The sequence below is a fragment of the Xiphophorus maculatus genome, chromosome 18 (genome assembly GCF_002775205.1).
Source record: "Xiphophorus maculatus strain JP 163 A chromosome 18, X_maculatus-5.0-male, whole genome shotgun sequence".
Classification (NCBI taxonomy): domain Eukaryota; kingdom Metazoa; phylum Chordata; class Actinopteri; order Cyprinodontiformes; family Poeciliidae; genus Xiphophorus; species Xiphophorus maculatus.
Window position 1 is genome coordinate 13,796,353 of NC_036460.1, and position 14,757 is coordinate 13,811,109.

Below are 14,757 nucleotides of genomic sequence, written 5' to 3' on the forward strand. Positions count from 1 at the left end.
AGGTTCACAAAAGCATGAAAGTCACTGAGTTCGCTTATTCCATGTTGCCAGAGGTGCAAACAGACATTTCGGAATCCTGAAGCGTCATCTGGTTTGGCGGCGTCTCACTCCCACTTCGGTCTAGTGTACCTGCACATAAATTTCACTATAATGTTTTTAGCATGCTCCAGCTTCTTGATGTTTGGCTGTTCCATATTGAAGCATGTGCAATTGTGACCCAATTCAAAAACTCAGAACTAAAACTTTCAGCAATTTTAGTTTTTTGTTTTTGCTCATTCCAATTTCGCCTGGTCTCTCCTTGTTCCTCACTCATCCCATACTCGTGCTGCTGTTCCTTCCCTTCATCCAATCAGAATTTAAAGTTATGCATCATTCATTTAAGCATCCAATCACTGACAGGCAAAATAAAACCCAATAAACAATTTTAGTTGCATCACATATGAAGCACGTTTTTTCACAGTACCTTTCAAATTATATTAACAAAAGTAAATTAAGAGCCCTCTGCTGGACAAGTTACTACATAGGCTATAGACAGAACAGCTCAAGTCAACTGTAATTGTCAGAAGAATCCTATGTATGCCCTCTCTGTTCAGAAATTGATCAAAGATTTTCTCAGTTGCAGTAAATTATAGCAGGGCTACACCTAAACAATGCAGTTAAAGGCAAAAGAGTGGAGAGGGAGTCTGTGGTGGAGTCCGGACCAACAAAAAAATTTCAGCCCACATAGACTTGTTCTTATGATTACATTTGAATAAAAGTCCATAAGCAATGCTTTGGGAATAGCTGAGCTCATGTTTCCCCTCCGTCGTTTCGCGCTGTCTCCCTCTCCGCCAGCTGTTTTGTCCTCTCACGGTGCCTGCTTTCACTTCTTGCAGCCTGTCACCACCTAGTAAAAGAGATCTTTATCATTCCAGAGAGGCTTGCGGTCCACCACCACCGACTCTCAGGTACACTTTACCCCCATTGGGTTTAAGTCACCTGAGGCAAATATTCAGAGCAGCTTAGGATTGCACTAATGCCTTACCTGCCTTCTTATGCCCATATCTGCAGATGAAGGCGCCGAGGGCAGGAGGGAGGCTGGTGGTCAGGACTCCAAAGAATACTGTGCCTCAGATAAGGACATTGTGGAAGTGGTGAGGACAGAGTATGTGTACACGCGGCCTCCACCCTGGTCAGATGTGCTGCCCACGATTCACATCATCACTCCCACATACAGCCGGCCGGTGCAGAAGGCAGAGCTGACCCGTATTGCAAACACCTTCCTCCATGTCCCCAACTTGCACTGGATTCTGATAGAAGACTCGCAGAGGAGAACTCCTCTTGTCACAAGTCTCCTCCGAGAGACAGGGCTAAACTACACCCACCTCAATGTGGAGACTCCCAAGAACTTTAAAATACGAGGTGACACTCGTGACCCCAGGATTCCCAGAGGAACCATGCAGCGGAACCTGGCCCTGCGTTGGCTTAGGGAGACCTTCAAAAACAACAGCCAGCCGGGCATCGTCTACTTTGCAGACGATGACAACTCGTACAGCCTGGAGCTATTTGAGGAGGTAAATGCAGTTGTCAACCCTGCTACTCTATTGGTGTACAGTATATTCTAGTGTCTTTCACAAATATTTATGACATTTGAAATGCTGCACTTCAAATTTTGGTTAATGTCTTTGCATTTTTTGAGCATGGCTATGAATGTTTTTTTTTATAACTTTTCTGTTTACAGTTTGCTCTACCGAAAGAACCATGACGCAAAGCTGCCTTGCAGCTTCCTTCATTTTCAGTTGCCACGGGCAACTGATCTCAAGTTCAGATGACATGATCCAAGTGAAAACTGTTCAGTTTTTAAAATTCTCCATAGTGTATGCAGACATATTAAAAATGTACTTTTAGTACTTTTGCCAACTCATGACTTACAGTGTGTGGGAAGCTTCTGAACTGTGTGTTTCACTGCAGATGAACCGGGTTAAAGTCAGAAAATGCAGTCGCTAAAAATATTTCCAACATTTTTTTTTTATTAACTTGTTGTGTAGTTTAGTAAACTCAGTTTTCTGTGCAAGCTCACATACTAGATTTGCTATGTTGTCTAAAGGGAATAACATGATTTCACAACCTGCATGTGTGAAAATATTCAAAAATACGTTCTGCATTCGCAGGATATATAAATTAAAGCTGCTTTGATGCAATTTTGCTTTTACACACATACACACACACACATTATGTTTTGGCCCCATCATAGCATTAGCTCCAGATTTATATGTCTCTTTAATTTCAAACAATACTCCAATCTACGTTTGACACAAGTAGCCTTACTTCTCAACTTCCATTTTAATTATCCGTGTAAGAAAATATATACAGTTTTTTAATTTTATATGTTGCGTCAAAATTAGGGCATTGCACAAAGCATTTATTTCATAAGGTTCGTACTACACTTCTTGTCCTAAACATTTTACATCATCTCTTTCCTATGCAGTATATTTATAACATGTTGCTCAGCTACTCTTTCTTCTTTCTGTCAGACAATTCCTTAGCTCCCAACAAGCCCAGTCAGGGATCTGAAGCTGCCCGAGTGATGTCAGCACATGTAATCAGAACATCTCAAGCCATCCGTTTCGACATCAGTCGAATTACCTGAGCAGAAACAGTGTAGGTCCTGCCAGTATTAACCTCAAGTCTTGTTAGTTTTGCAGACGTTGTCTGTGGCAAATGGAGTGGCCGGTATTGATGGTGACTGTCATTACCGTTCTCTGGAAATCAGCCAAAGTGCTCTGCCTTCCTCTGAGATCCTCCATCACCTCCAACAAGCTTATTCAGAGGCCAAAGTTAAAACCCTGGGGGGCAAAGACAGAGCTATGGGAGTGTGAAAATAGAAAAAGGGAAAAATAAAAGGCTTCAGCTGAATAGATGAAACTACTGTACAGCGTACTGAAATCCTGACAGGCATTAGCAGAGTAGATGTGGGTCAGTCACATATGCAGGTGACTTATTAAGACTTGAAAAACTCTGTATTTATACTGCAAGGTAATTTGAAAAGATTATAAGGTTGCATAAAACAGAATTAAACACACCTAGGCAACTTTACTTAGAGCAAAAAGTAATGAAACACTGCAAATCATGATTGCATCATGAACAGAGAAAGCAAATCACAATTTCATAGTCTTAGTAAACTGCCTCTCTGTTAACTAAAATGCTACTAGTCAGTGTTTCATTAAAGTTCTGAAGGTGGACAAATCCTACACACACAAAAAACTATCAGTCTAATAGGAGTTTTATATGAAAAGCACTCTCAACAGGCTCCTCATGTTGCTGATCTTTTGAGTCTTGCACTTCAGACATTTTTGTCCCCAAGGGAAAATTATCTTCCACAAACGAGCCCCAGGACTCATAGCCAATAAGACAATAACTACCAGAGGCTGCAATGCTAATTCAAAGTGTGTCAATTGTGTGCAAACCAGATATTCCTCATCTTCTAAATTTCAAATTATGTGCAAGAGAGAGAGAAAAAAAGCATTTATGAATTAAAAGTTTCTCATTTACCAACATTTAAATTAACTGACGAATGTTTAAATAGGAGGAGGTTTACTCAAGTTTGTATATGTTTATGTAAACTAGAATTTGAATTTAATTTGAATTTATCTAAACTTAAATTTAACAAATATGTTAAATTCTGAAAGACAAGAACAGTTTTATTTGTAAAGACTGTGAGAACAATAACTAAACAAGTAATACTGCTAAGATTTTGAAGCAATGGAGAACGTTTTTATGCCGCTTTCATGAATGCACACCAAGATATTTAAATCCATCAATTGCAGCAACACAGACAATGATAAGTATATTCTTGAATGCAAATATATATTTTTAGGTCAGTCATTAATGAAATCTTGTGAATACTTAAAGAATATTTCTTCTCAGTTACAATGATGCATGCAAAGTTCTCCTCCAAATCCTTATTTTTAATTCACTATTTAGTGTACTGTAGTGTTCTTGTCCTTTGTCACCATTTCACTTAGCAATCTTTAAAAATATCTAACATTCATGGAATAAAGGATGCATAAAAATGGAATTGATGCCGAATCCGTAGAGCGAATCTCCGACAAACGATGTTATAATGGCGGAAATAGGGAAACTCAATGCCTTGCACAAGACATTTTTTGAGTCATTTTGCCTTATGAGCCAACACTGAGGCAAAGACAACAGGCAAAAAAAAATAAAAATAAAAAAAAAATCACCAACGAGTTGTGCATCAGGTCTATAAGGTTCTTTGTGTGAAACAACGGAGAAACATTTTTCGCAGCCAGAGGGAGAATGTGGGGCACAAAGTCTCATTGGATGTGACTGAAAGCTGCCAGACTATTTTGCACGTACAAAGCGGGTGAGTAATGATTTAAATGATACAAGCTTGTGAAACTCTGCCTTCAGGAAAATAACAGCAGCATAAAAAGGTTCTTAAATGTAAATACCACAGCTACTGTAGCACATTTTCAAGCTGCCATAGTGCTGCCAGTGGAATTTACACATACAATCAAGCATAACTACCTTCACCTATTGATCTTTTATTTGACCATCAGTACGTGTCCTTGTGACAATAGAAAGGGATATTTACCATCAGTTACCTTCTCGCAGACAACATGCGGTAGGTGTTGATCACAGTTTCATTCAAGTGGACGTGAGGTCGGCCGCAGACCTCGATTCATCTCTTGCATCATCCCAGACTCCGTTTGGGTTTTGGAAATGTAACAAGTTAAAATCCGCCCGCTGAAAACTCTGGGTAACAGCTGTCAGGTCACTCACATCGCTGAACCATGATTTCCTATTATTTTCCGCAAAATCTTTATGACCGCAACGTGTTAGCATTTACTTCCTCCGGATAAGGTGCGTCTACGACACAAATTGCGACCGCCGATTGGTCAGTGGCTGACGAGCCTCGCAGAATGATTGACAGGTGGAGTCCTGTCAATTTTGAGACAACTTCCTTTCTCCATTTTTAGAAAAACCAAGGCTTTACGAATATAAACGTATGAATAGCAATGCAAAAGAAGAAATAAGCACAGCAATGACGACGAGTCACTTCAAAACAAAGCAGTCTTTTAATTTTAAATTAAAGACAAAATGATTGTGGAGCTTGCATTCCGAACAACCGTATCTTAGCCATTAATGGGGGAGCAAAGCGAGCATTACAAACTCTGCAGTCTCTGTGTCAATATCCAGGAGCAAAAGTGTCCAAACCTTTTGTCGAGATGGTCAAAGTCATTTAGTGCAAAGGCCACAAAAATCTTACGTTTCTTAAAATAAAAAAAGCAAATCTTTTATGATATTTTTTTAAACTCAAAAATATATTAAACAAAACAAGTTAATAAACAGTTGTGTTTTTGTAGAAAATTGTTGTTGATCCGAAGTATAAAAGGGTCTTGAATCAAAGAAAGGCTTATAATTTAAAACTTTTGGAGGGTCAATTCATTTAGTTTTTTGGGCTAGAGTTTTTATTTGTCTCCTCTGAGCAACAAGATTGTAACGGGTCTGAGCTTGCTGAATTTAGCCAAGTTTAATCACTGGCGAGTGGGGAATATTTACATAATTGAATTAAATAATTCAATTTTTAAATGGACAAAGTTCTTTACTGAGTCTAACAAAATAGCATGTCAGTTGGAAGTAAACTGAATAAATTGGGTTTTTGAAACAAAGAAAAGTTTGAGAAACTTTTATGAAAATCTTTTGTTTGAACAATAACCCATAGACTCCACAAATTAGAGCAGTGTATAGGGCAGTTTCCATTGTCTCCCAAAATATCCTTAAGGACTGAAGAATCTAGAAGAATAATTGGTTTTTATGTGTCTTTTCAACCAAATGACTTTGTTTCTTTCTTCAGTCTAACGTCTCAAACACAGTGCTGTGTCTCTGTAGGCCCCAAGCAAACTGGAGCAGGAAACTGAGCTTAAATGCCGAGACTGGCATGCATTCGCAAAACTGGAGCAACACCACACAAGATATTGTGTACAAACCCATCATATTCGCCTGACTGAGGCAGGGGAAACTTGGTTGCATTTTCATTTGCTTGGCTGCCAGCAGAAGAGGGGATTTGTGTCAGTTTCACTCCGGCTGATATTCCCTCCAGAAGAAGCGAGCGGAACACTCATTTTCACATTTCCAGTGTGGATGGGAGAGTGACAAACCTCTTGACACCACCTGCAAGGGGCCTGATTTGTTGTTTTCTCTTGTTGTGAGGGAAGGCGTAAACATATCTGCAAGAGGAAGCTGGCAAGTGACGTCGCAGCCAGACGATAGACGGATTTACTCCCTGCCAAGGAACGTTCATCCTTGAAACGGTGCGAGGAGACACGGTTTGTAGCTGACAAAGCAAGCTGGAGACCGAAAAGACAGAATAAGAGTGTGATGAGAGATGATGTTGGATAGAGAAATGTGACCAATGGCAGAGGATATTTTTAGCCCAACCAAGCACATAGACACATATACAAACCCAGTATCTCTTTAGTGTCACCATTACTTCCTAGAGCTCATTAGAACAGACTCAGCTACTTGTTTTTCCCAGGAGCTCGCATCCACGAATCTCCCAAAGTTTTCTGCCGCTTCGTAATGTTCAAACTGTGCTCCTCCTAAATCACCTGACCTGAACGCTCAGCAGAAACGGAAAAGATACGAATGCGTCCGATGTGCCTGCTTGTTCCATCAGTGCATGCAAGCACTGCATCTTACCAGTGACTGCAGAGGTACTTAAGAGGCATCATTATTTCTGCTGCATTGAGTTTGACTGAATGCCCCTGCAGTTTCTAAATCCTCTTCGACCCTCATTATAAAAATGCACCTTTTATTACAGCTGCAGCTTTTTGTCAGAGTGGCAAGAACCCAAGGAGCAACAGACAAAGGAGAGGGCGGCAAAAGTGCTTGATCGTAGAAGATTAAAGGACCAAAAAAGGGGGAAGTAAAAAGGAGGATGGTGCAGTTCCACCTTAAAGAATCTTTTGAGCCAACCATGAAGCTGAGCCATTTTCTCTAATAGCTCTGCTCCTTTAAAGCCTCCTGGCTCTGCTCGTGTTTACTCCCTTTTAAGATGGCTGCGCCTCATTATCTTATTGTACGGCAGCCCTTGAACAGTGTGTCAGCTGCACTGGTACAGCAGCACGGTCAATATTCACCATCTTTCAGAATGAATCATCTCCGTCCATGCTCTGCTGCAGCACTGCTGACTGAAGCTAAACTACTGTCTTCCTGTCATGTATGCTCCTTCAGATCACTAATATGCTCTCTCTCTCTCCCTCTTCCTCTCCTCCGGCTAGATGAGGTCGACTCGGAAAGTCTCAGTGTGGCCTGTGGCCTTCGTGGGCGGCCTGCGCTACGAGTCCCCCAAGGTAAACGCAGCCGGAAAGGTCTACGGCTGGAAAGCGGTGTTCGACCCCCACCGGCCATTTGCCATCGACATGGCTGGCTTCGCCATCAACCTGAAGCTCATCCTCTCCAAGCCACAGGCGTACTTTAAGCTCCGCGGGGTGAAGGGAGGCTACCAGGAGAGTAGCTTGCTCCGAGAACTTGTAACACTCAATGACCTGGAGCCAAAAGCTGCCAACTGCACTAAGGTAACATCGTTTGTTTTTTTTTCTATGATCATGAAAGTTCAGCAACACAACTGAAACACTTTAACTCTATTTGACACAGTCCAAAATCTGCAAAATAAGATCCAGGGTGTAAATTGGTTTTGAGTTGGGAACTTTTTCATTTATTTATTTTTATGTTCTCTGCTTTAATTAACATGAAGTATTAATCTTATAAAATACTTTATTTTAAATGCTTGGTGAATGTAAATTTAATTTAAATCTGCTGAAAAGAAAACTAAAAAAATCAAGTAAGAGTGGCAAAACAATTTACACACAGCTTCAGTTGCTGCATCTGAGCTTTAGCAAGTTGCGATTCTTAAAACATACAGACTTCATTTTTCAAACAATCTGTTTTTCAACAGAGTTTCTATTGGTGCCTTTTTTTTGATGACTCATATAATAAACATGAAAAAAATGGTTTTCAAATGTACATTCTTAAATTCCATATTCAAGTCAAGTCACTGAGTGGCTTCTTTTAACTTTAAAGAAGAAGCAGAAGGCTTGTGCAAATATGTGCACATGTCACATATTTGACATGTGCAGTATTTGAGCCTCATGTCAAATACTGACATGAGGCTCACAGTAATTAAAAACGACTGTTAATTTAACCTTGACGGATCCCCAGTATTCACGGTGATTATTAACAAATGCTAAAATCTGCTAAAACTTGAGACCCTCTAAAAACACTGATATTTGTGTATTTTAATAGTCCAAGCACAAAATATGGGTCGTTATGTATTAACATGCAGCAGGCATGTGCAGAGGGGGCTTGAGCCCCTGCCCATTTGATTCTTAATGCCATCAGTACAATACAGCATAGTTGTTGCTCGTTATAGAAAACTTTTTTCTGGTTGTTACTCAAGCAACAACCAAGCCTTTTCTATATATATTCTGCTTGCAAAAAATGCATTTTATTTCCATAAGCACTTGGTGCAGATGGACTATTTTCTCTCCAGCTTTACCGCTCCCTCTTGCGGTTGTTGGTCTGGGTCACCTCGCTAAGCTTTCTCTCCAGGCAAAGAGGAGTCAGCCAGAGGCCTTCAGCAAGCCAGTCCTCATCACAAGCACCCATACACACACAGACAAAGATAGAACGGAGAAGAAAAGGAGGGGAAGGGAAGGGACGTACTCTCAGCCAGGTTTTCATCCTGCTCCTCTCCTGCCTTTCACAGGCCTAAATGAAAAGAGGGGATTCAGGGAACTGCTCACGGAACTGAATTGGACTCGGTGAAGGAGACAGAGACGTCACACTGATTACAGATGAGTGCAGGAGATGGACAAAAAGGGTGGTAAAGATGGAGTAAAATGGAGGGGGTGGGGGTTAAGTCGTGTATGTGCATGTCTTTTTCTTATAATCGTCCACTTCAGATGCGAGCGTCACGGTTACCCGCCTCCTCACTACACCTGAGCAGAGAGGGAGTGGGCTCCTGGCATGGCTCATGCATATTTCATGACTGCTGCCAAGGCGAGATGAAAGAAGGAAGGGTCCCAACACAAAGGAGAGAAGAGGGAAATGAGCTTGACACTTTGAGTTTGTTTCCCTCTTCCTCTTCCCCCCTTTGCAAACGTTTTCCTGCGTGTTTGTTCTGTCTCTGGGGCAAAAGCAAGCCAGCATGAAGGCTTTGGAGGATGTAATGGAACAAAAACGTATCCAGAAGAACTGGGGAGAAAACTGTAGTAATGCCACTAAGGGAAAAGTTTATACAACAAATAATTTAGAGCCGTCAGTCATTTGAAGGAAGCAATTATTCTGTGGTCAGAAGAGGACAAGCTGAAAAAAGGCTGTGCTAAATTTGTAAGAAAACCCTGTTTCAACGCTGCCTGTTTTCACTCTGCAGGGTTCACGCTCAAGTAGCTCTTTACACATAGATAGGCCCCGTGGTGGTGAATGTACTGCTGGAGCAGCGTCCACAATCGTCTGTAGTTGAAGAACATGAGGTTGAATCAGTGCATTAAGGGAACAGCATGTCACTAATGTTTCTGCTGTTTGTGTTTCCATGCTATTTGTATTTTTATTTTTTTACCAGATACTCGTTTGGCACACAAGGACAGAGAAACCCGTCCTTGTGAATGAGGGGAAGAAAGGATTCACAGATCCAAACATGGAGATTTGATTGTACTTTCCTCAAACTCTGGTAAATATTCAGACTATGTGACGCATCAAAGGGAGGATTTTTTACTTTGTCTAACTAATGCAGAAAGAGCACATTTATATGTTTCATCTTTTTCATTCTATCAGATACAGATAACCTGAGCAAATGCAGCATCTTAATCATATTTAAGTTCGGACTTTGACAAAACCAAAATCATAATTTTGCTAATTTTTATCAGGCAGTCTTTTAGCCAATCAGTACACAGAATATTTTCCCGGTAGTTTTGGGGATGGTCTAGATCAGTGGTTCTCAAATGGGGGTACGCGTACCCCTGGGGGTACGTGGAGGTACTGCAGGGGGTACGTGAAGCTTTTCAAAATATCTTTAAAAAATCAGTAGCCTCCTCATAATAAGTCTTGGGAAAAATTATTTTGTAAAAAGTTCGATAAAATATAAATGTGTGCTCATACACTGAATTTTATATTCAGTGTTTACAGGGTATTTACAGCACTGTACCTCTTTTTTATTCCAAAAATGTTTTGCCCGTGTCAGGGGGTACTTGACTAAAATTATATTTTTAAGGGGGTACATCACTGAAAAAAGTTTGAGAACCACTGGTCTAGATAAGCAGATCCTTGTGTCCCTTTTTTGTCAGCAGTGGTTTTCACCTTCGAATTCTCCCATTGATACTATTTTTATCCAGAATCTGTCTCTTTGTTGAGTTGGGAAGCTTGACATTAACTGAAGGCTTGTGGTGCTTTAGATATTATTCTAGGTTTTTTTTTTTACTTGGATGACCTTTTAATGCTATATTGGAGCAGAAATGTGCACAGATAGACCCTTTTTCCTCCATGCAAGTCTCACAAATGGCTGTGTGATTATTTTCTGACCATCACTAATTTTGTTTTTAATCTGCCCCTGCATTTCTGTAGCTTGGGATAAGATGTGCTCCGTTCTGAGGTCTTTTAGCCTGTTTTCTGTTGTCAAACAGGTTTTATTTAAGTGATTTTTTGATTCTCCTAGTTTGGCAAAAAAATAAGGCATGGGTGTGGCCGGTAAACTTCAAGTCAGCCTTTTGTAATTAGTTACAGATTTTTCAAATATTATAAGGGGCAAACACTTCTTCACAGCACTGCAGCTACAGTACGAAAGGAACAGGTGTTTTGATGTTTTCTAATAAATTGTGCAGTAACTGCAATAAATGTTCTTTTATTACAACAGCTGCTCTCTGAAATAAAAAGGGTAATGGAGTTAAATTAAACATGAATGCTACTTCTCAGCTAACTAATTGTTTTGTTTTTTGCAGGTGGTGGGCCTTGCATCTGCGGTGAGGGGAAACAGTCAAGTTTCTATAGAACTGTTCAACTGTGATCAAGTCTTAATTCTAAGGAAACAAAATGGAGGAATATGACATGGGTTAAAAATATTTTCCAAATATGGACCAAAAACATGTCAACTATATCATATCAAAGCACAGCAGGCAGAGGCAGCAGTCGTTCTTCGGGTCTGAAGAGCAAAGAGGACGGATCTCTAATGAGGTTTACCTCCACCTTCTCCGGGGTTGGGTGGGACAGCACAATATGAAAAGCATACAGCCAGCAGACTGGAACAAGCAAGCAGGTCTGAAAACTATCCTTCCTCCGCAAATAATGCAAAGGATCTGAAAGAAATGGACCAGGATCTGCACATTGCACACAAAAGGAGATTCAGGATGTGGTACACATCATCAGTGCTGGATTTAGAAAAAAAAAAAAGTTGAGTTCACTTTCAGCAAGGAAGAAATGTTGTTTTAATAACTACAAATGTTTGCTGTAATTTAATTTAACTGGTTTAGGAGTTTTATGAACACTTGATCTGCTAGTTCACCTGTATTGACTCTTCTCTTCATGTCCTGTTGGGTTATCATTGTCAATTTTACACCATCATTGAAACTCATGCATATACAGTGGGCCACATAGGCACGTACACTTAAAAGAGAAACTCAACCTTGGTGTTCAACTTGAGAAACATAGTTATCAAAAACTTAACACTCTTAGCATTTAAAATTAACATGGGGTTTTCTCTTGAGGAAGGGTTTATGCGTAGTAAACAAATATGAGACCAATCGGAGGCCTGGGGGAAAATTTTGACAAATGCACTGAACATTGTATTTATGTGTGAATGCAAAGCTATTAAATTATTGAAACTGAAAGATAAAACTCATTTACTGTCTGCACTCGTCTTATAGAATACTGGTGGAATGTGTGAGACTTTATTAAGAGAACATTTAGTTTGCGGCACCTTCAAAATGAAGAACCTTTCATTCAAGCTCAGATTCATAAACGTCAACTCCTACAGAGGCCCAAAAGTGTCACATTGAAATTCATTTATTAGATAAGAGAGGAAAAAAAATACCCTACCAAGTACATAATTAAGAAAACATGTCATTAATTAACTAATGATTTTGTGCTGCAGTGCAAAATGAATTTAGTTTTTCTCTTCTTTCTGCATGCCCGTCAGTCCGCAGGCGGAGCTGACGCAGATATTCTGAAGATTACTGATTTGGTCTGAAGAAAATTCTTTCACACACATGGACTCTCTTTGGTTAGATATCTATCTGATTGCTGTAACAAATGATGATTTTCCTGATTTACATGCACAACTTTCAGACCATTATTCTTTCATATAAACAAAATATCTCTCGCAGGGCAAATAGAGATTAAAACCGTGGGAACACCACCTTTAACAAATTAAACAGTCTTTCATGGCAGAACCTTTATCGTTTAATTCACTGAGTGCTCTTCTACTATCTTACGTAGATTAATGCTTCAGCAGCACCACCAGGATTAGGCTGGATGTTTACACCTTCAGTTTTTTAAGCAGTCTCTAGATAGGAGCCTCTCATAATTTTTGGGATGTTAGGATTTCAGAAGATTTGCCTTGGTATGCTTCTATGGCTGGAATAGAAATGTTGGTTAATTAAAATAAAAAATTAACACTCCTTAGGTTTTTTTAAAAAGGAATCCTATTCTTTGTAAGATCATGTTATAAAGAAACTATTCACTAATGTGCTGATCTGATGCAGCTATTTAAAAATGTGTCAGTGATTCTGAAATACTGCAGCTCTTCTCATTTTTACTGTCCAAATTCTGGATTCTGGTAACATTTGAAGATGGGACTGAGAGTGAATGACCGATATTCAAAGTGTCTTTATGAACAACAGACAAGCAAGTAAACATTACAAAACAAATAAATATTGCTACTAGTCAAATATGGTCTTTTGCTAAATTAGAATCCATTCACCACTAAAGTCTTATTGGTAATCACAACGACAATTCAGACTACTTTACAACACACCGCAGTACATTAACAAATGTAATCATAACCCATTTAGGTAAATTCTGTTAGATGTCTTTATGTATTACTTTGTGGCACTTTTGGCCCTCCATATATCTAAATCCTAACTCTGTTATTTTATTTTGTCTGGGCACATCAAATCTGCGTCAGATATTGGCTAGATGCCACTGTCTATGAATATTAAAAATAAAAATAAAAAATAAAAAAAAAATCAAGTTAAAAAAGCATAAACATTAATGCATGGCCCTGAAAATGTGATATATGTTAAAAAAAAAAATTGAATATTCAGCTCTGAAGTCGATGTAGGCAAATGAAAAGCACAAGAAAAATAATGTTTTTTTATTTATTTATTTTTTTTTGCCTGGTTGCAATGTGGACCCAGTATCTTTAGTACAGCTGGTAGTATCTGATGCATTATTACGTAGCCTCATGTCAAACATTAACTGGACCACCGAGGAGAGTATCTGCAGCCCTAACGATATACATCAGTAGTAATCATGCAGTACAGCTGATCATTTTTACAAAGTTATTCCACACCTCACAATATAATGGAATCTCTCCTCTGCTTGACAGATCATCCATCTGCAATACCCAGTGGTGGTCCTTATCTATTGCTGTCCCGCTGTAGAAACTGGAGATAATTTAAACACTAAGCCTCAGTGCTTTGCCTGACTTCTTCTGTGCAGCTCCCTAACCTATGAGGCAGAATGTAATGTTAACTGCTGCACAATACAAAAAGAAGAAAAACGTAACCAGATGTTATTCTAAAGCTCAGCAAGAGAATCCAAGTTATTACACATTTTACTTGGCACCGATTAGACACACATGCAGAAAAATGGCTGTATCTCTCTAACCATGCTGGGCTGCTTTCATTGACCGCATGATATTACCCCTGCGCAGGGATTAGCCATGAACATCACCAGCTACCCTCCAGTTATTTATTCAGTGTCAAAATTTAATATATTTATTTATATATTTATTTCAACTTTGGATGTGCAATTTAATTACAACGGCTGCTGTTTTTCTTTTTATCTCTCTAGAAAAGCACGCTCTCACACAGCATACGTGGATTATGTAGATCGTTAACAGGATGGTGGCACGACGCTGATAATCATGTTCCACCTGAATGCGTTTCTTATGAAAGAATCCACCTGAAGTGTTTGGCCCCAAAACAAAACAATACTTGTGTTCTGAAGTGGAAAAATGCCAGGGTGTATAGAAACATAATGACAACAGGTGTTGCTTGTTCCCCCCTGACCAAGATTCAGGGGGAAAGTAAATTACTGTTCTTGTTTTCTGGATATTGCTTTTGTCAAGGTGCAGACTGACTAATGATACTGCAGTGTACAGATCAGCATGTGGTCGGACTGGTTGAATACGGTTATGTGATGTAATTTTGTGTGTTGTGTCATAGAGCAGCAGAACAATTGAAAGGGCTTTGCCTTGAACATGTTACAAAATCTCTTCACATCTGATTCTTTTTTTTTATTTTTAACAATCACTGCATAAAGCAATAGTTTACTTAACCAGCCTTTCCACAGCAAACACCAACATTCTCTAAGGCACAATACACTTTACACATAGTCTTTTTTTATCATCTCCACATCACCTGTTCTCATTCACTTTTTATGCATGTGACTCTTAAGGTTGTTTATTTGCCACAGCAGCTCTCTCAGACATATGTTAGTTGAATCAAGATAAATAAATAACTGAGAAAAACTTCATGT

The 14,757-nt window shown here is 39.4% G+C and overlaps 1 protein-coding gene across 4 annotated transcripts in view; it reads left to right on the top strand.

The window, feature by feature from the left end:
- LOC102235338 (galactosylgalactosylxylosylprotein 3-beta-glucuronosyltransferase 1) overlaps positions 1 to 14,749 on the top strand; it is a 90,587-nt gene extending 75,838 nt beyond the window's left edge. Inside the window, exons 5-9 of one of the 4 annotated variants that reach the window (XM_023350818.1) lie at positions 915 to 947; positions 1,051 to 1,553; positions 7,287 to 7,583; positions 9,629 to 9,736; positions 11,001 to 14,749. In XM_023350818.1, the coding sequence (XP_023206586.1) occupies positions 915 to 947; positions 1,051 to 1,553; positions 7,287 to 7,583; positions 9,629 to 9,715 (920 nt within the window). In that variant the 3' untranslated portion in view covers positions 9,716 to 9,736; positions 11,001 to 14,749. Of the gene's footprint in view, positions 1 to 875; positions 948 to 1,050; positions 1,554 to 7,286; positions 7,584 to 8,773; positions 9,737 to 11,000 lie in introns of those variants that run through there. The other 3 variants (XM_005808905.3, XM_005808907.2, XM_005808906.3) reach the window with 3 other exon arrangements.
- Positions 14,750 to 14,757: the final 8 nt, after the last annotated feature.